General features: G+C 38.5%; 1 protein-coding gene across 3 annotated transcripts in view; it reads right to left on the reverse strand.

Moving 5' to 3' along the window:
• RB195_007138 (uncharacterized protein) overlaps nt 1–18,764 on the reverse strand; it is a gene marked incomplete at both ends in the record, with an annotated part of 85,755 nt that overhangs the window by 40,071 nt on the left and 26,920 nt on the right. Inside the window, 27 exons of one of the 3 annotated variants that reach the window (XM_064180612.1) lie at nt 66–95; nt 219–512; nt 593–693; nt 2,242–2,359; nt 2,575–2,743; nt 3,807–3,887; nt 3,952–4,124; nt 4,242–4,340; nt 5,329–5,410; nt 6,087–6,208; nt 6,938–7,102; nt 7,162–7,263; nt 7,378–7,467; nt 7,640–7,750; nt 8,650–8,850; nt 8,909–8,968; nt 9,027–9,117; nt 9,179–9,282; nt 11,041–11,218; nt 11,293–11,448; nt 12,369–12,526; nt 12,631–12,741; nt 13,202–13,296; nt 13,380–13,457; nt 13,515–13,592; nt 13,656–13,692; nt 16,619–16,645. In XM_064180612.1, the coding sequence (XP_064037473.1) occupies nt 66–95; nt 219–512; nt 593–693; nt 2,242–2,359; nt 2,575–2,743; nt 3,807–3,887; nt 3,952–4,124; nt 4,242–4,340; nt 5,329–5,410; nt 6,087–6,208; nt 6,938–7,102; nt 7,162–7,263; nt 7,378–7,467; nt 7,640–7,750; nt 8,650–8,850; nt 8,909–8,968; nt 9,027–9,117; nt 9,179–9,282; nt 11,041–11,218; nt 11,293–11,448; nt 12,369–12,526; nt 12,631–12,741; nt 13,202–13,296; nt 13,380–13,457; nt 13,515–13,592; nt 13,656–13,692; nt 16,619–16,645 (3,111 nt within the window). Of the gene's footprint in view, nt 1–65; nt 96–218; nt 513–592; nt 694–2,241; nt 2,360–2,574; nt 2,744–3,806; nt 3,888–3,951; nt 4,125–4,241; nt 4,341–5,328; nt 5,411–6,086; nt 6,209–6,937; nt 7,103–7,161; nt 7,264–7,377; nt 7,468–7,639; nt 7,751–8,649; nt 8,851–8,908; nt 8,969–9,026; nt 9,118–9,178; nt 9,283–11,040; nt 11,219–11,292; nt 11,449–12,368; nt 12,527–12,630; nt 12,742–13,201; nt 13,297–13,379; nt 13,458–13,514; nt 13,593–13,655; nt 13,693–16,618; nt 16,646–18,764 lie in introns of those variants that run through there. The other 2 variants (XM_064180611.1, XM_064180613.1) reach the window with 2 other exon arrangements.

Genomic DNA, 18,764 nt, shown 5'->3' on the forward strand with positions numbered 1-18,764 from the left:
CACACACATGCAAAAGACACTCAACACATGCAGAAATGCATGCAAATCGAGCTATTTGAACTCACTTGCACCAAAGTTCCCGACTCATATGCGGACTGGAAAAGAAAGTGGAAAATGGAAGTTGAAAGCAGGAAAAAGGTAGCCGGTAGGATGGAGGAAAGCGAGGAAAAAAACCGTAAAATGACGTAAACGCAAAGAAAATCCAGTTAACAACCAACCTTATACTCATCAGGAACGTCCAACGCTGAGATGTCACCGCTTTTCCTTAAATCCAACAAAGTGGACACATGTAAACTCCATTGTTGAATATCAGCCATTTGTTTCTCGAATCGTTCACAATCGGCTACCGCACGCGACAAGACGGCAATTCGTTCGCGAGTCGCGTCCGCCAGACGCCGTCGTGATTCGTTCAGCCGGGCGAACGAGTCGCGTACGAACGATTCGTCCATCGATAGCGCGGCTTCGTCCACTTCTAGCGACGTATTTACTCGTTCCAGAAGGCTTTCTAGGTTCTGGAATAGGACGAAAAGCGCTCAGATCAGCTCGATATTGTTAACGTTGAGGTAAATGAGTAAATGAGACAAACACTCACATCCAGATGTTCACAGCATTCCTCCGCATCCGATGCTTTTTCACTATCAGCCAATCGTTTCTCAAGTTCCTCCAGAAATCGTTCTTCTCTATTGATTGATTCTGCAAAGAGGAATTACCTATTACGAAAATGCTCAATAAAACACAAAAGTTTTAGTTCTGTGGGGTTCTGACGTAATTTTTGTTTTGAAAAGTTACCTTTTTCCCAGCGAAACTACATGGAATCATTTCACGGAAAGGTTTTTTCTTCAAATCTATCATGAAAAAAAGATTTATTTGCTAAATTTTTAGAGGAAATAGAACGATAAGGTTCTACCGAGGCTTTGAGGAGGGTAATCTACCGTGGTGTCTAACGAATACATAAAAATAAGGTTCTTAAGAACTTTCCAAAGGTGACAGTCTACGTGATTTTCATAATGTATGTCTACCAAATCCACATTTGTGTTCACGTAATACTTTTACGTATAATTATGCTGAAATTCATTTTAAAAACCCTAAAATTCTACATTGATCCTTGAAGGCATGCTATTTCCAAATGGAATACACTGTTTTTAACTTTTTTTTAAGGCAGAATAAAGATAAAATATAAGAAGAAAAGATGAAAAGAACGACATGTTCGAAAGCATGCGCGAGGATTTATGAAGAGCTAAGCAAAAATTTTTTTTGCGGAAGCCGTCCGGCGGAAAAACGACGACGGTTCCCGATGAAAAGCGGATGTGCTAGATTAGTCCTCAAATATTGACAAAACGAGTGATCGATGGGAAAAAAGAGATCACCAAAGAACAAGAACAGAGAGAGAGAGAGAGAAAGAGAGAGAGAGAGAGAGAGAGAGAGAGAGAGAGAGAGAGATCATGAGGATCGTGGACATTTTTGAACCTCATATAGTGAGTAACAAAGACACTCAGAGGACAATTTAACAATAAATGCTGTAATAATGGAGAGGGAGCGAGTCCAGGAAATACGGCAGCACGTATAAAAGCAGAGAAAGAGAGGAAAAGTAAAGAGAAGTCACAAATTTTCTTCCCTCATTAAAGGTTCTATTGTATTGATCCAAAAATTACCAAAAATCAATGCAACATAGAAAAAAACTAAAAATAACAACTTGTAGAGAAAAAAGTGCTCTTTTAAATAACATGTTAGACAACGCTAAACTCTTTTTTTCTGTGGCACGAGTTTAAAGGCATCACCCCACGAATCTGAGGTGGTACGGATTTGAGGTGGAGTATTCGTATACGGAATAGTAGATTATGGAGAGGGGGGTGATTCCGTCCATTTCTTCCTAATTGCCGTTAAAAACGGCCCTAAAGACACGAGGCGAGCACAAGGCTGGCGCGCTCCAATCGAACACGTTGTAGAAGATAGCGCCCCGGAGCGCTCGAAGTCGTACCTTCCGGGCCGTTTTTTATGGCAATTAGGAAGAAATGGACGGAATCAGCCTTCTCCCCATAATCTACGATCCCATATGCGAATACTCCACCTGAAATCCGTACCACCTCAGACTGGTGAGGTGATGTCTTTAAACTTTAAAAGAAAAAAAAAACGCCATTGCTTCTGCATCAACCTAATAGAAATAAAATGGATTTAATTCCGCACAGATTGTATGTCTGTGCTCCCAAGTAGTATCTGCCCTACCATAATGTAGTCGCGTACTTTTTACGGATCGTTTTTGTTCCTTTCTAGCACAATTCAAATGATCCTCGATCGTATTTTCCAGCTCTCGCCATCGATCACCAAGTTCTCGTATACGAGTCCGAGTGGATGCCATTATCTATAACTACGCTGGTATGAAATATTCAGATTTTTTTTGATTTCCTTTCCAAACATGGTTCCTATTTTTCTGTTCTGACCCCAACAAAGTGCATTTTCTTTTCTTTTTTTTTGGTGCAACATTGATGTATGCGAAAAAATCAAAAAAAAAAATAAAAATAAGTAAATAATAATAAAAATAAATAAAAATAAAAATAAGACTGTTTATCTCCTTACGATTTGTGGCACGTTATCATCCAAGGCTAACATCTTCTCAGCAGCTCTTTCCGCTTCTTTTTTCAAATTCTCATAGGAAGTTAGACGTTCTCGGGCGTGTTGTAGTTCTGTGATCGTTCCTGCCAACGATATATCACTGCTACTCGTCGCTTCTACGGATGCAGCTATGCTGAAATAAAATCCATGATTCACATTTCAAATCGGAAGTCGCCCTGTGCCAGGAAAATCCTTTTCCAGGTGCCTTGTTCGTAAAAAATTTTCGATGTCGCTTCTTTCCCACTGCTGGGAAGGGTTCAAGACGTTTTTTTCAAAAAAAAAGAAAAGGGAGAAAACCTCGAAGATTGGCCAAATGTAGGAATAAATCAAAGCCTCAGAGTGCAAGGACGTTCAAATTCATCCAACGGTACAGCTCATTACGGCAGTAATCGGTAGAAGTGACGGAAAGAAAGTTTTTAAGGCGTATTTCATATGAAGTGAATAAATTGTGAATGAATTTGCTACTTTTGTTGTAAAGAGTTGTCTCGTAACGTAACTGAGACGTTAGGTGTCATTTGACTTCTGATTCTTGGATATATTGATGCGAGTGTTTCGGGTTGTCACCAGAAATCTTAGAGCACAAAGACGTTCAACTTCACCCAACGGCGCAACTCTTTAGACCAGCAGCCAATAGAAGTGATGGGAAGAAAGCGTGTAGTGTGGATTCGATCACTCCTATGGTGTGAAGAGTTGTCTCGTAAGGTAAACTGATGCCATAGATGTCCTGTAGTTTCCAAGTTCTGGATTTTTTAAGGGTGAATGTTTCGGTATTTTGCTTCCATTCTTTGCAAAAACGTCTTGAATCCAACCCACCAATGAGAAAAAGCCAACAAGATTGGAAATCCCCTCTTATAAAAATGTCATCTTCAAGGGAAATTGAATGATAAAGAAATAAATTCCCAATGTAATAAAATTAAAAACAATGGTAAAAAAATGAATGGTAGTAATAATAAAAAAAAGTAATTGTGTAAAATAAAATCCTATAATAAAACCTCCGGGAATTGAACAATAAATAAATAAAAACCTAACTTAATAAAGAAATAAAGATCTAATATAATAAAATTAAAACAGTAATAAAAAGTGAATAGTGGTAATAATAAAAAATAATAGTATGAAATAGAACCCTATAATAAAAACTAATCCCTACAGGGTCTTTCGACCTGCGTCACCTGCTTCTGAAGATAGACATTACCCACCTTTGCATCCCCTCCTCCGCTGCTTTCATCTTCTCCAACGCTGCCGTTGTGGCACGTCTTCTTTCGACCATTTCTGCTCTTCTGAACAACGGAACTTCCTCTTTCTTGTTCCTCACCTCAATCATGCTCGAGATACGGTACTCACCTTGTCTCCGCCTTCTCTACTGTTTCACTGGTCATATTACCATTTCTTGCCGTTTCCACTGCTTTATCCGCTCTTTCCACCTCTTTATTCAACGCGCTCACATCTCCTACCGTACACCACTCGCCTTCAAGTTCAGCGTTAAGGTCATCTTCGGAGACCGATGTAGAAGGTTCCTGAAAAATGAATCTTATTTCTTTGAAGATTCAAGGAACAGCAAAAACAAATGAAATAAACAACAAACAATAAACGAATGATAAATGGATAAAGGCTGTGGAAAAGAAATAAATTACCTCTGTCATGCCATCGATTCGTTTTCTAATGATATCAAGTCCTTTTTTTAGGATCGCTTTCTTCAGCGGATCTTTTTCGATAAACGATAGATTATTTTGCTGAAAAATAGAAATTTGCTCGTAAATATTGCGGATACTGAAAAATTATGAAATGTCATCATAGTCTCGTTTAAATTACAGCAATAAAATTTACAATCACATTCTCTTCTCAGCCAATCATGTAATCACCCTCGTTGCTAACCAGTTACAATGTGAAAACCAAGTTTTATTCTCTATTTTTATTTTTTTTTCAGCTGAATTTGATTGTGTAATAATTCGTCGAGTTTTTTTCCTGATTTTTTCCTTATGCAAAAAATTTTTCAGCTGTGAATAATCTGGAATTCAAATCGTGACTTCCTTGTACTTTTTTTTCCCAAGCATGCAATTTTGCAATCATCTGAACAATTGGAAATTAGGCAGTGCGTGGCCTATGGAATGAGGTTGATGAGGTAGAAACTTTCGTTCTTTTCATTCTTTTATTTCTTCCGCTCTTTTAGTTTATCAACAAAAAAAAATGAAAAAAATGAAAACAATTTTGCTCCTCTTTCCAAAAAATGGAATGTGGGACAGAATTTGGTTTTGCGTTGTTACTCTTCAGGATGGGTAGGATATTTTTTAATCAGAACTTAGTTTTGCTCGTTTTAGCTCTGTTAAGAGTAAAAAAGTTATACTGAAGTTATACTTTGTCCTCGTTCCAGCACCAAATCATCAATCCTAATATTCTGGGATCTTGTAGGAAAAGCAAAAAAGGTTATTAAAAATCATGCAGGATGTGTATATTCATTTTATTCATGATTTACTATTCATTTTATTCATGATTTATTATTCATTTTATATCAATTTTTGTTTTTTGATAGCATGAAATAAACCTGGAAAAAATCCACTTATGTTTTCTGTTTTCTTTTGTTTTTTTTTTCCATAGAAGGTTGGATATTGAATGGATGTTGGCATTTAAAAAAAAACCAAACATTCCTTCAACTCTATTAATCGCGAAGCAATGATAATAACAGAAAAACCCCACAATTATGTGGCTACAGTAAGTCTGTACCTGCGTTTCCAGTTGTTGTTGTAGTTTAGTAAGCCGTTTCGTTCGTTCTTCTTTTGTTGTTCGTGTAAGCTCTGATAGAACTCTGAAAATGCTATTTTACTCGATTTTTTCGTACGTTTATTCATTTATTTATTAGCCTCAACAACGTGCCAAAAGAAAACAAAATTTCAATAAATTAAAATAATAAATAAAATCTATTACAATGGTGAATAAATAAAATACAATAAAAAACTGAGAAAGAAAAATTAAAAATGCAGTGAGAACGCAGACAAAGAAATGCAGTAACTTGATTTCATACAATTTTTTTTACTTTTTTTTTACTTCTCTTTTCTTTTTTCTACAATCATAATTTTTGTGTATTTTATGACCGAATTTGTTCTTATTTTTTCTCTATTTTTCAAGCTGTCTTCGAGAACGATGAATATTTGATTGATGGCCCTTCCAAGGCTGCCTGAGCAGTTGAGTTCACTCATCCTCTCTCATTTATTCTCCAGAAATAATTCTATGGTGGTGAGGTTGCGCATAAGAAGAGAATCGACATCTACTAAAGTAAAAATACTCTTAGGTGCATGAGTTTCTACAGAAATCCTCCATCCATTGAGGAAAAAAATGTTATTTCTGGAATCCAGAAACCAGGGAGGAATCCTAGCCTCACACCATCAGCATGGAATGAAGCGGATTTTCTCGCCTTTTTTCAGCTAAACACGGTCGCCACCAACTCGGCGGCGACAACGGTTACATGCTATGTTTGAACTCACTTGTCGCAACCCTCAATCCATTGCTCGATTCCTTTCGCCACCACTTGCTCCTCGTCGGTTTCGTCATGCCCGGTGAGCACGTTCATCGCCTCGCTGATCTTCGTCACTATTCGTGCCCAACCCTAGAAAATAATTCTATTTGTTTTCTTTAGATTTTTTTTTTCTGGGCGCACACACAAACGTTACCAAAAAAAGGTAAACACTATATGTTCTACTGACAAGAAATTGGTTGCCAAATTTTTTTGAAATTTTTTTGCTGTTATCTTCTTTTTTGTGTACCTTATAGTATATGAATGAATAAATAAACACTAACAACGAATAATGTGTCCTTAAAGCAATGATGTGGAGTAGATGCGCATAGACCAAATATTTTATGAATTGTTTCCCGTACTTATATTTTATAATTATATTTGAATTTTTTTCAATGAACCGTAATTATTAGAGAGAAGAAGCCATGGTAACTCCTTTAGCTCACAGAAAACTGTGGGTTGTCTGTTAACATGAAATGGATGTTCTAAGAGGTTTACAAACGCCTATGTGACTGAAACAACATCCATTCTCTCTTTTCGAAGACTTTTCGGTGCCCAGCTTTTCAACGAATGTCCAAAAACATTGAGATATGTAATTCCTAAGTAATTCGGGAGAAATCCATGAGGGAAAACAAAAAAAAAACCAAGCTAGGAAAAGCGCTGCTAACAGAACGAAGAAAATGGGGAGAAAGGGAGAAAAAGCTGAGAGAAAGAAGAAAAGGAGCGAGAGAAATAAAAGAATTATCAGAAAAAAATGAAATAGTAAATACATAATATGGAAATTGTCATTTCATCTGTGTCAATCAACAGAAAATTTCTCACCTTTGCAAATTTTTCGAAAGCGTCGTTAGCTTGTTTTAAATGCGCTGGAGTTAGATCCGAGCTCAGATGCATATGTTCGAGTTCGAGCTGCAGTCGATTCACCTTAGCCTCTTGATCTTTGATCTCGATCAGTTTTTCCTGGCAGATACTGATCATTTTTCGGACCTGCAATCACAGCACTTTTAATAATATTAGATGCAAATCAGACAAAAAAATTATTATACTTGATCTGGTTTCTTTGACACCGCAAATGTTGATGTCCATGCTTGCAGCGGTTGCATTTCAGCGGTTAACTTTGCAACATGTTTCAGGAATCGTTCCACAATCTAGAAGCGAAGGGGAATAGTCATTGATGTGAACTTTTTTTGAAGTAGCGGAGGACGGACAGGACTCTTACGGAGTCGACACTACGCCTCGTTTCCCTACAGTATTCCAATCACCTGATTCGTGGGCTCTTCCGGCTCACTATCCGTCGTTGTTTCCATACGATCTGCTGCCAGCTCCTCCATAGTGGTTACTTTCAAGGAGGACTAAAAATAAGTTAACGAATTTTTATGTGTTATAAAATGGATGAAGATGGATAGATGTATGGATTCTATGGATTAAAGACTGGATTAAGACAGATAAATGAATGAATATTCTAAATTTCATGTATTCATTATTGTTCAGGAATGCCTCCAGATACAACCTCGTAAAACAAACCTCACTCGGCTTCACAACGCGATCCGCTTTCAGATTCTGTTCAATAGCCGAAGGACCTAAATGCGGTCCGGCGGAGAATTGCCGCACGTCGGCTTTTCCACTTTGAACGAGCTAAACGACGAAATTGAGAAATTATCCACGAAACTGTGACCTTATCACCTAAAATGTAATTTAACTTTTTTTTTATTCGATATTTGTCTGTCTGTCTAACAACAGAAATTATGGACGAAACTGTGACCTTCACCCCCTAATGTAATTTTGTTTTATTTTTTCCTCCAGGTGTCTGATTTTCATTGTATTTCAGTTTTTTGCAGCTTCCTGCCATTACTTCAAAATCGAAGGAAGTCACCACACAATCTAAAGGCAGTGTATCACAAAACTGACGAGGCTTGAGAAACCCATGGGAAAATATGGAGTACGAGATGTAGATTACGAGTATGGATGTGGCTCCACTCAATTCCTCCTCAACGTCCTAAAAAACTGCGTGGGAATCGCCTTATTTCCTACAAGGTACCTTACAACGCCCCACCTCGTACATCTCTCGATACCTCAGCAGCTTATTCATTTGTTTTACTTGAATAAGCTGATGAGGAGATCTCATTGATCTTTGCTCGATTGCTTACGTGGCGCATTCACAAGGGAGAAGCGTTGTTACGTACCTCGTAGGAAAAAACGCAATTTCTCACGCCTTTTTTCACGATGATTAGGTGGAAATGAGCGGCACCACGTTTATATTCGTAATCAACAACTCGAACTCTATATTTTCCCAGAGACTTCTCAACTATGTCATTTTCATGATACGCTGAATCTAAGCCATTTCCTATTGCGTATAGGCACCATCTTTCGCATCGTTTGTCGTAAGGATATCGCACCCGCTGGTTCTCTTTCCTGTACTGTTTCTCTCAAATTCTTCAAGGTATCCCTGACAAATCTTTCTTTAAGGTTGAAAATCTTCAGGTCTTCTTTGTTTTAACACCACATTAGTAAAAATTGACCACTATTTAACATACCATTCTACTATGTTCCTCAATACGCGCTACAAGGTTGTCCCATCGTTGTGTTACAGTATCTAATCGTCGTCGAACTTCGTTCGCAGCTGCACCATTGCCTTTCTCAAGCCGACCCATGAGTTCACAACTCAACTGAGAAAGCCTTACAAAGGAACTGTGCTCAGCTTCCAGTGCCGCTTCAGCTTTTTGTAACTTACGAACCTAAATGACGTTTCTGGAGCGAGAACGGCCGCAGGAGTTCAATAAACTGAAGAGATACCTGCTCGGTAACTTGTTCCGGCTCCTCCAAGTGATGAGCAGATTTTAGTCCGAGTAGCTCCTGAAATTTGAAAATATGAAAGTAGATCGAAAAAACTGGGGATTAAAAAAGCACGTACATGTTCCCTCTCTTTGAGCCATTCGTTGAGCGTATCGAACACCTCAGTCGTATGAGCGCACAACTCTGCCAAGCCATCCAGTTGTGAAGCTCTGAAGGGAGAATTTTCCAGAAAACCTCCAACTACTGCGTTCTGTCATCGCCTTTACTCACCTCACTTCAGCCCATTCGCAAATCGCTCGCCACCGTTCTCCAATCGATTGGAGGCTCAACTCCAAGGCGCCCACATGTTCGTCGGAGGAATCGCCCTCATCGACCTAGAAGAGGAGGACGATCAGATAATCGAGTAGTACCCGTACTATCCTTCAAGCGCGATTTAACAGCGGGCAGAACACTAGAAGGGTTTTGGATAACTGCCAGAAGTCCAAAAATAAACAGAAATGATTAGTGTGTATCAAGATTTGTGCGGGCTTTGATCTACGGAGCCGGGCGTCAAGTCCTTTACAAAAACCCCAGAAACTCGTAGTTGCGGTACGTGGTGATCCTTTGTAATGTAAAGGACCACCACGTACCCTCACGATTACCAAATTGAGCAAATGAGGTAAGCAGTAGCCGACGTGTTGTTCTTTGAGTTTGCCTATGGTTTAAATGTTTTCTCTAGGGTGATGAGGCACCTAAGAGGATAAGTCACTGATGACTTTGGTTTTCCAAGCTCTTACGACGGCGATAACGCCGGTAGCCGTTAATAAAAAAGGATCAATACCTATTTTGCCTACAGCTGAAGCAAATCAATTCAAAAAAAAAATCGCGTAGTATTTCACCATACCTCAAGAAACCGTTTAAAAAACATCGACTTTTCTGGGTTTTATTATTTAAATGAAATTTTGGAGTGCTTAATTTTGATCAGCCACTTTGAAAAGTCGCAATCCATTCGATTTCAACAAGGAAAAGTAGAGGTGGCGGTGGTGCTTAAGCGGCTGCATTCGAAGCGGTGCAGTGGAGATGGCGGTTGCAATCGACTTTCGTACTTTCGTGGAAGCGAAGAAAGAAAGTGCTAGTGAGGGTCCCTCCTCGATCTTTGCCGCTACGCTCCACCGCATTGCTTCGAGCGCAACCGCTTACGCAACTGCATCGTACTTCATGTCGTTTTGACCCTACTATATACAGTTTGTCTGTTTAGTTGTGGAGAGATTTGATCGTTTAGCTTATGAATTGTATCGCCTGTTTCAAGCACTGAAGAGGGCAATTTCCCGAGACGTTAGTCGACAAAATCAATTAAAGGCATCATCCCATAGTGGTACGGATTTCAGGTGAAATATTCGTATCCGGATCGTAGATTATGTAGAGAAGGGTGATTCCGTCCATTTCTTCCTAATTGCCATAAAAAACGGCCCGGAAGATACGGCTTTGGGCGTTCCGACGCGCTATTTTCTACAAGAAGTTCGATTGGAGCGCGCCAGCCTTGTGCACGCGCTTTTTTCCGCATCTTTCGGGCCGTTTTTTACGGCAATTAGGAAGAAATGGACGGAATCACCCCCCTTTCCTTCCCCCTTCCGTACTATCTCGTATACGAATACTCCACCCAAATTCCGTACCACCTCGGATTCGTGAGGTGATGCCTTTAACAAATTCGTGCGAAGCTCAATAAAAATCAATATGGCATCTCACAATGCCGAGGTTTTTTTTTTTGAAATTCGATCATTTCCATTGCTTTGCAGTGCCAGCTGAGTATTATTGACTTGTCAAGAAAGCATTGTCGCTGAGAAGAAGAAAGATAGTAGCAGCTAATATCCTTGATCCGGACATATCTTGTAGACTGCATAAGAGTTCATCAACTTGTATAATCCTGAATTGGGCTCGAACACGTCGGGTCATCCAGAAGGGATTAATCAACGCTGACCATTTTGTGTTTCTTTTAATTTTAATTAACTATTAAGGTGTGTCACAAGGAAACAAAAGCGCTGGACTCTCTATCAGAATCCAAGCTACGATGGGACACTCAATATTCGGATTGTGCACAGAAATAAACAATAAAAAACGCCAAGAATACTATCATTGGGAACCGTCAAACTTACCACAGCGACAAACGAATTGAGATCGTTGATAGTTTCCTGAAAGGCATGGATTTTCGCTTGTAATTTCGTATGAGCTTCGATCTGACGTAGCGAAGCCTCTTGACTATCCGCCAGCGGTTCACATGACTTCATCTCTTCTTCCACTTCACTCAACCATTTATCAATTGCGACTAGTTGCCTAAGAATTCAATTATGGTTCTATGTTGTTGTTTTTTTTTGTCTTCGAGGACAAATCCACAAATCGCAACTCACTTGTTTTGTAATCGGTTTAAAGTGAGTTGTAGAGCGTTTTGTCGCTGCATGGAAAGTTCTCGAAGCTCCTCCCATCTGCCGTTCACCAATCGCAATTGTCCTTCGATGGCGGCCCTTTCCTCCTCGTTTTCAGCCTTTCCGACCAATAGCTGACCTCTGCAAAGGTGGTCTCGAGACGAAAACAAAGGGAGAGGGAAAAAGATGTGACATGATCATGACATGACGAAAACAAAGAGAGACAGAGAAAAAAGGATGTGACTTGATATCAATGTCCTAACCATTATTTTTTCTCTATGAGCTTCTGTTACAGGAAAAAATATTCTCTGCAGGGGAAAAAACAGAAATCAAAGGTAACTATGGCACAAAAGAGCTCAGAAGAGAATGGAGAAAGAGAAGAAAGATCTAGAAGATATTTAAACCAAGTTGTCAAGAAGAGAAACAGTAATCAGAAAATCAACTAAAGAGCAAGTAGTAACTAAAATATTATTAAAAAGTGGAACTAATCAAAAAGTAACTGGTAATATTTCCATTTTAGGAAATCTTCACAGAATAAATGCGATTACATTCAAACAGCGATAGCGATAGGTGTCGTCGATAGACGACATGAAACGAAATTGGTTGCGTTTTTCTCAAAAGTTCCAGGACAACGGTTTCGCTTGAAAAACTATGATGAGATTACGAAACATCACGGAAATGTATAGCAATCCTATAAAGGTTTTTTTTTCTCGCCCGGATGGTGTTTGATAAGAATGAGAATTCGGAACGAGATTTCGTGTGCGCGAGTTCTGCTGTCGGTCGGTTGCAGTTTGTAGTGACGGTCGCATCAAAAAAGAAAGAACTAGAACGTTAGCTCAAAAATGTGACACCACCCATTTGCGAAAGACAAGGAAGATTTTATTTCCCTGGCCACAAAAAGCACTAGAAATCAGATTTTTTAGAATTAAATTAATTAAAGGAGTTTTTCTGGGATTAAAAGATCAATAGGGATTGCTAATGAGAAGAACCAACTAAGTGAGAAGTATTTTAGGCATATAAATAAAATAATGTAAGTAAATCTGTAATATAACAACACTTACCTATGTAGTACTCTTCCAACCGTATCTTGACTTTCCGTAAGAGATCCCATAAAATTCTCAAAATCCTTAAACTGTTTCCGTACCACCTTTAGGTCATCCTCGTCCACTTTTTCCAATAAACTCAACTCTTCCTCCGCTTCCAATAACCATGTGAGTACCTGGAATTTTCAGATAAAATTTTCCGAGTATCCGAAAATGTTTTTTTTCTTTTTCCAAAATCAAGAAGAAATTTCCTAATTAAATTCCCAGATATGTTCCTTACCTGCTCCAAACAATTCTCAAATTCTCGTGTAAGCTCCTCTTTACGTGCACGCCTACTTTTACTCGATTTCTGGCTGGACGACGAGGATTTTCTCGATCGGATTTGTTCGGGCTAAAAACAGCGAAAAAAAATAGACAAGTGCAGAAGTAGATATGCAAAGAAGAGTCGTAAGAGCTATACCGAGTCCTAAAGAGTTACATCGAGTCTTTTATAACTTACCATTGACATTTTTACCATATTTTGTAGCATGCGATCTAGTAATAATTCAATAGATTGAATAGTTGATAATCATGATATTGATAATGATATTGATGATTATAATGATTAATAATTTATCCTTTTTTACTCTTCTACATGGTGCACTGCACCGCGCTAATTGTGACTTAATAAGTTTGTTGTTTTTTTTTTGCAATAAAAAAATAAAATGAAAATAGAAAATGTACTGAAAAATTCATGTGTGATTTTAGTGTACATCTTTACTTTTGCACACCTTTACATGTAATAAGAAGACTTCTTATAAGTCTGGAATCCAAAGAAAAAAACAGAGAAAATAATGATGAAAAATACGTACCTCAGGTTGATCAATACTTGCTTGCATCGGTAGCTTTTTCGGACGAGAAACTGATTCCGAAGTCGCCAATGATGTCGAAGTGGATGGAGCCGTAGCTGAAACAGTGCAGTTATTCATTTGATTCGTTTCTTTCCCTCCTTCTCTCGTGCCTATAACCGTTGATCCCAAAAAACCTCACAACATTGTTGTTGAACGGAAGCAGTTTCCGTTGATTGACCAAGTGAAGAGCGTAACGTAGTGGAAAAGGCTGGACCAGCTATAATTTTTCAACATTAATAGGTGGAATTCCCTGAATTTCATGGATTCACCGTACCCTCTGCAAGTGGATTAGCTACAGCCGCCGTTTTCGTTTCTTCTATCGATGTCCGAACGACCTCGGAACGTTGGGGACCTGAAAAATGACAGAACTCATTCTAACATTACAAAACTACACGCATCAACGCGCTTCACTCACTTGGTGCTGATCGATCTTGTGGATTCGCGGATGGTTCCTGAAAAAAAAGTTGAGCTTTACGACCACTTTACTTTTTCATGTGGAAAATATATTGGTTGTTAGAAGTCAGTCAAGTCTTATTGCTAGAAAACCAGGATAACAGCTTCAAAATGCTGGAGAAGTTGAGTCCGAAAAAGCGAGGAGTCATTAATGCGTTTAGAGAAGAAAAACCTTATGTGTTCGAAGAGGTTTCGCCTATGACTTACCTCACTTTTTGAATAGGAAAAATGGAATTTTCTGGAAAGGGAAAGTCTGCGGATACTCAGGCTGGATTTTGCAACTTGCTACTAATTATTATCAAAGAATCCAAAAAAGAAAAACAACTAAACCACATTTTTTTTGCTAAGATTTGCAAATTACTTGTTTATTTGATCCAACATTGCATCCATTACATTACTAGTAAAGTAAGGTAACGTACGTCAATGCAGTGCTGGATCAAATAATCAATTAAAGTGAATCAACAAATGAAAATAATAAAATAAATAACAACGGGTAAGTAAACACTGTCGAACTTGGAAGTAATGTTTGGTTAATTTATTCCAGAAATTTGTCATGAGCGTCATTAAAGGAGTACATCTTTATCCTGACACAACGCTACCGTAACCTCAAAAACACGAATGCAGTCCTTTGTTTTCCTCTGTCTTTTTTAGAACGTACTTCAACTAAACTGGAAAGAAAATAACTAAGAAAAATAAATCCAATGCTCCGGTATAACCGTGTAGCTACGTCTCAGCCATTTCCATTTTTCTGCTGAGAAGGATTTTTTAATACTTTTTTAGAAGTAATACTCTCAAACTTAGTTAAAAAATGTTCAAGACTTTGCAGCTAACATAAAGTGGGTCTTGAACAGAATAACCCTGTGCTCAGCCACTTCGTTGGCTACCGTAATCAGAGGCAGCGTGTCACCAAATTGACATACTTGAAAATATATAGAGTTCAAAGTGTGGATTAAGAGGTTAGAGGGGTTAGAACGTGACTCCGTTCAATTCACCCTAATCGCTCTGAAAAACAGAGTGAGAAATTGCGTTTGTTCCTACGAGGTACGTGAGAACGCGCCACCGTTGCTCACGCGTCGCATCCCTGAGCGAGCGGTTAAAGATCAATGAGGTCTCCTCACCAGTTTATCCATGTGAAACTAATAAATAGGTTGCTGAGGGGACCTGAGCGTGTACAAGTGTACACTTCCCAACGTACCTCCTAGAAACTGAAGCGGTTTCCACGCCATTTTTTTCTAGGATGACTAGAGCGAATTCAGCGGCCCACGCCCGTTTTTGTAATCTACAACCCAAACTCTACGTTCCCTCTGGCTTCCCGTACCACATCAATTTCGTGACACGCTGCCTTCAACTTGGATTCAGTGATACTTCAATTAATCAATTTAAAAAAAATAGGCGATGAATATCTGTGCGCCACATGTTTCTATACTAATGAAGTGAGCTAGCTAAAAGCGACCACTTTGAACGGTGGTCCTGAGAAGATATTTGTGAAATGAGGACTTTTTTCTTTGCAATCTTACATTATTTTCATTTGACCCATTGACGACAATGCGTTTTTGCGTATCTAGCGCCAATCAACTTTTACGATTTACACTCGAACAAAGAAATAATAATAATAAACAACAATAGGGCAACTAAGTACAAAAAAAATTAAAAATTAAGAAGTCACGGAAAATAACCGTCAAAACGTTTGCGGCTCACTGTTGCGCCGTTGTCAGAGGGTTAATTTGACGATGTGTGATAACTCTGGTGCACCTCATAAAAATGAATTTTGAGATATGTTCCGGAATCCGAAATGTTTTGTCCGAAAGCATTCCGGAACTTTCCAGGACTAATTTCCAATAAGAAAAAGAAAGCTCGTTATAATGAGATAATATAATACATAATGAATGATATAATATAATTATAATAATAATAATATTTAATGTAATATATAATGAACAAACACAAAACTAACGAAGTTACGTTTCACTTATACTGAAACTTTCAGATCTTATCAATGTTTAAGCTCTTAAGTTTGAAATTCACACATAAGACAGGAGAGCCAGAGACTGTAATTAAGCAAATAATTTTAATTAATTGGTTGATTAATTATTGTTGTAATTATTGTAATTTCACCTAGAATATTGTTTAGTCAACTCCCGTAGTAACTATCCTCTTTTTGCTTCGACGACTATGACGTATAATCAATTAATTGGCAAGTTTCAGGAAGAAATTTAGGAGGTCAGTTTTTTTTCGTCGTTTTTTTTGGATTTTCTGTTAGTCATTTGTAGCAGTTACTAGAATCTAACTGACTATCACAAGACGTTCCTCTTTCTAGGACATTCCATTTTTTCTTACCGTACTTAAAAATGGTGTCAGCATAGGAAATCAATATTGTTGTAAACACTGTGACGCTGTAAATGGACTAATAAACCAACAAATAAACATCATAAACATCACTGAATGGAAATATGGATTATCCATATCCATATTTCAAAGGAGTGCATCAACAGCACCACAACAGTGATATCCTGCATCTTGCTCAACAAAATTTATCATTTACATTTACATCATTAACGAAATTTATTGAGAATATTCATCCAAGATTTCTGGATTTTGATTTTTGCTCTTTCGTTAGCGCAGTTTTTTATCGGTCGCGATGTATTGACTCAGCTTTGAGTGCAAATTAATTAGTGCAAATAGATTCAGTAAACAAATAAACTAATAGAAATTTAATTTGCTCTATTTTATTTTATTTATGCTAATGAAGTTCTTCTTGAATTTCCCCACAGAAAAACTACAGAATCCTCTTGAAATGCTCTCATTACTTCCGTAACCGTGATGACTAAGAGTTTTTTTTAAACGACTGCGAGCGGAGAAAAAATGACCGAGACAAAATAGGTGCTATACCGGAAGAAGATACACTAACAATATGGTTCAGCTCACCTTTTTCGTCTTTTTCCTCTCCTCCATTACGTTTTAACCAAAGTGCGAACATCAAAGAATGATCAGCGAATTGTTAACGAGAAAAAATGTCCTTTAGCGTATTGCACGGACAAGGAAATCAAAAGGGATTTTTAGCGCAATTCAAGGAACGAATATTAGCATAAATCATCCAAAATCAAACTGTGGACAAAAATCCGGGAACGACGAACATCGATGCGATAAAGTGATGGTGGAAGAATTCGTTGGCCGCTGGAAGTACAACCGACAGGGGCGTGAAGTCACTCATTTGTCTACCTCGCTAAACACCTGACAGTGCAATGCTATAGAAAAGAAATTATTGTGTATTGCAGAGAATGTGGGCTTGTGAACAACAGAACGGATCTACTGGCGGCGATCAGTAGCACATAGATAACCATAGGTGCGATAGGGAGAAGCCGGAACCTCCTCAGGTGAAGGAGGTTCAGCACATGGGGTGCAGCTCAAGTGAAGGGGGTCCTTTCGCCAACCGTCCAAAAATGAAGGGGATCTTTTCGCCAACCGTCCAAAAATGAAGGGGGTCTTTTCGCCAACCGTCCAAAAGTGAAGGAAGTCCTTTCCCCAACCGTCCAGAAGTGAAGGAGGTCAGAACACCGGCTCCGACTATCGCATCTATGTAGATAACGCCGTTCGTTAATTCGTTCCGTTATTCCTTACATAGTATTTCTCGTTTTGATCTACCGGCACATATGCGGGTCACCTAATTGGTATTTGCAAAACGATTTTTTCACGCGGAGGTCCGCTAATATCACAGTAACGTGGTCAGTTAGGTAAGCACAACGATTTTGGTTCTTTTGGTTTTTGGTTTCGGATGTAATATCTTATGGGATGATGAGTTGTTCTGGATGAAGCTGATATTCGAGAGGATATGATACAAATGTTCCGACTTTCCAGGCTATGAAGGTGACAACGTCAAAACGTTACCCGTCAAAAAGTCTGTTCACAATCATGGTTCTTGCTTCACGTTAATAATCAACATGTTGCAATTTTTATGCCAAAATTCAAGGAAAGTCAAACATCCAAATTTCTATTAACCAAATAACTTAACTTCTTAATATTACTATTTACTACTACTATTATTATCACTTATTTTTTACTGTCGTCAATGTCCCCCGGTATCTTTTTTCCTCGACGATAACGAACAGGCCAGCAACGGTACGGTATAGATCTCTCGTTCAAGTGTCATCCATTTTCAAAACTAGTTGAACCGGAAGGACTGCCGTTGCATACCTCCATGGTCACCGTCATGTTATTTATATCAATCAATGCATTTCATAGAGTCCCACTGGACTAAAGTTAGGCACCTTAGTCCAGTGTTTTTAGCATAGTCCATAGGTTCTTCTTACCAAAAAATGGCCCACCTGGAGTTCGCATCAACATGCACACGTTGTGTTGTACGAGATAAATTAATGAAAGGATAAAGAACAGAAGTGTCTGACGTTAATGAATCCGTTTGGGACCCGCCAAAGCGTTCACTCCGTTAGAGGTTTACGATTACTTGTCTAGCGCATACAGTGGCTTGCGGGAGTTAAGCGACGCAAAAGGTGTGAAAGGATGAAAAGCTTGGTTGACTATGAAGCGGTTTTGAACCATCGATGGATCGATCGTACAGTCACGACAGAACCTCTTGCCAACTGCGCTACAACCGCCGAAATAAATTAATAAGCTATTCATATAGTTTGTAACAGCACCATGGAATCAATGACGAAAGAAAATTGCAAGTTGTGTTGCAACCTCTCTGCTGCATGCTGCATTCGAATAAACGTCTGAACTTATAAATCGCTGTCGGCGTCATCTTTCTTCTTCTTCGTCCTTTTTTTCTTTTTTTCTGGCTTTGAAGATGGCGACGCCGCAGTTCCCGTGCATGAACGTACTAACAACCTCATTTGTGGCTCAACTCAAAACAGTGTACATTAAATCGCCTGCAGATTTATCAGAATAGAGTTCAAATTCATTCGTACTTTTTAATTCCACTTTTATTCCAATGAATATTTCTTTAACAATTTTATTTCCATGTAATTTGTGGCGGATAAATAAATAAATAAATAGATAAATATTGAATTGAAAAATAAGTCATGATATTTTTAGGTGAAAAAGCCATACAAAAGTA

This window comes from Necator americanus, chromosome I, assembly GCF_031761385.1.
Source record: "Necator americanus strain Aroian chromosome I, whole genome shotgun sequence".
NCBI classification, from domain to species: Eukaryota; Metazoa; Nematoda; class Chromadorea; order Rhabditida; family Ancylostomatidae; genus Necator; species Necator americanus.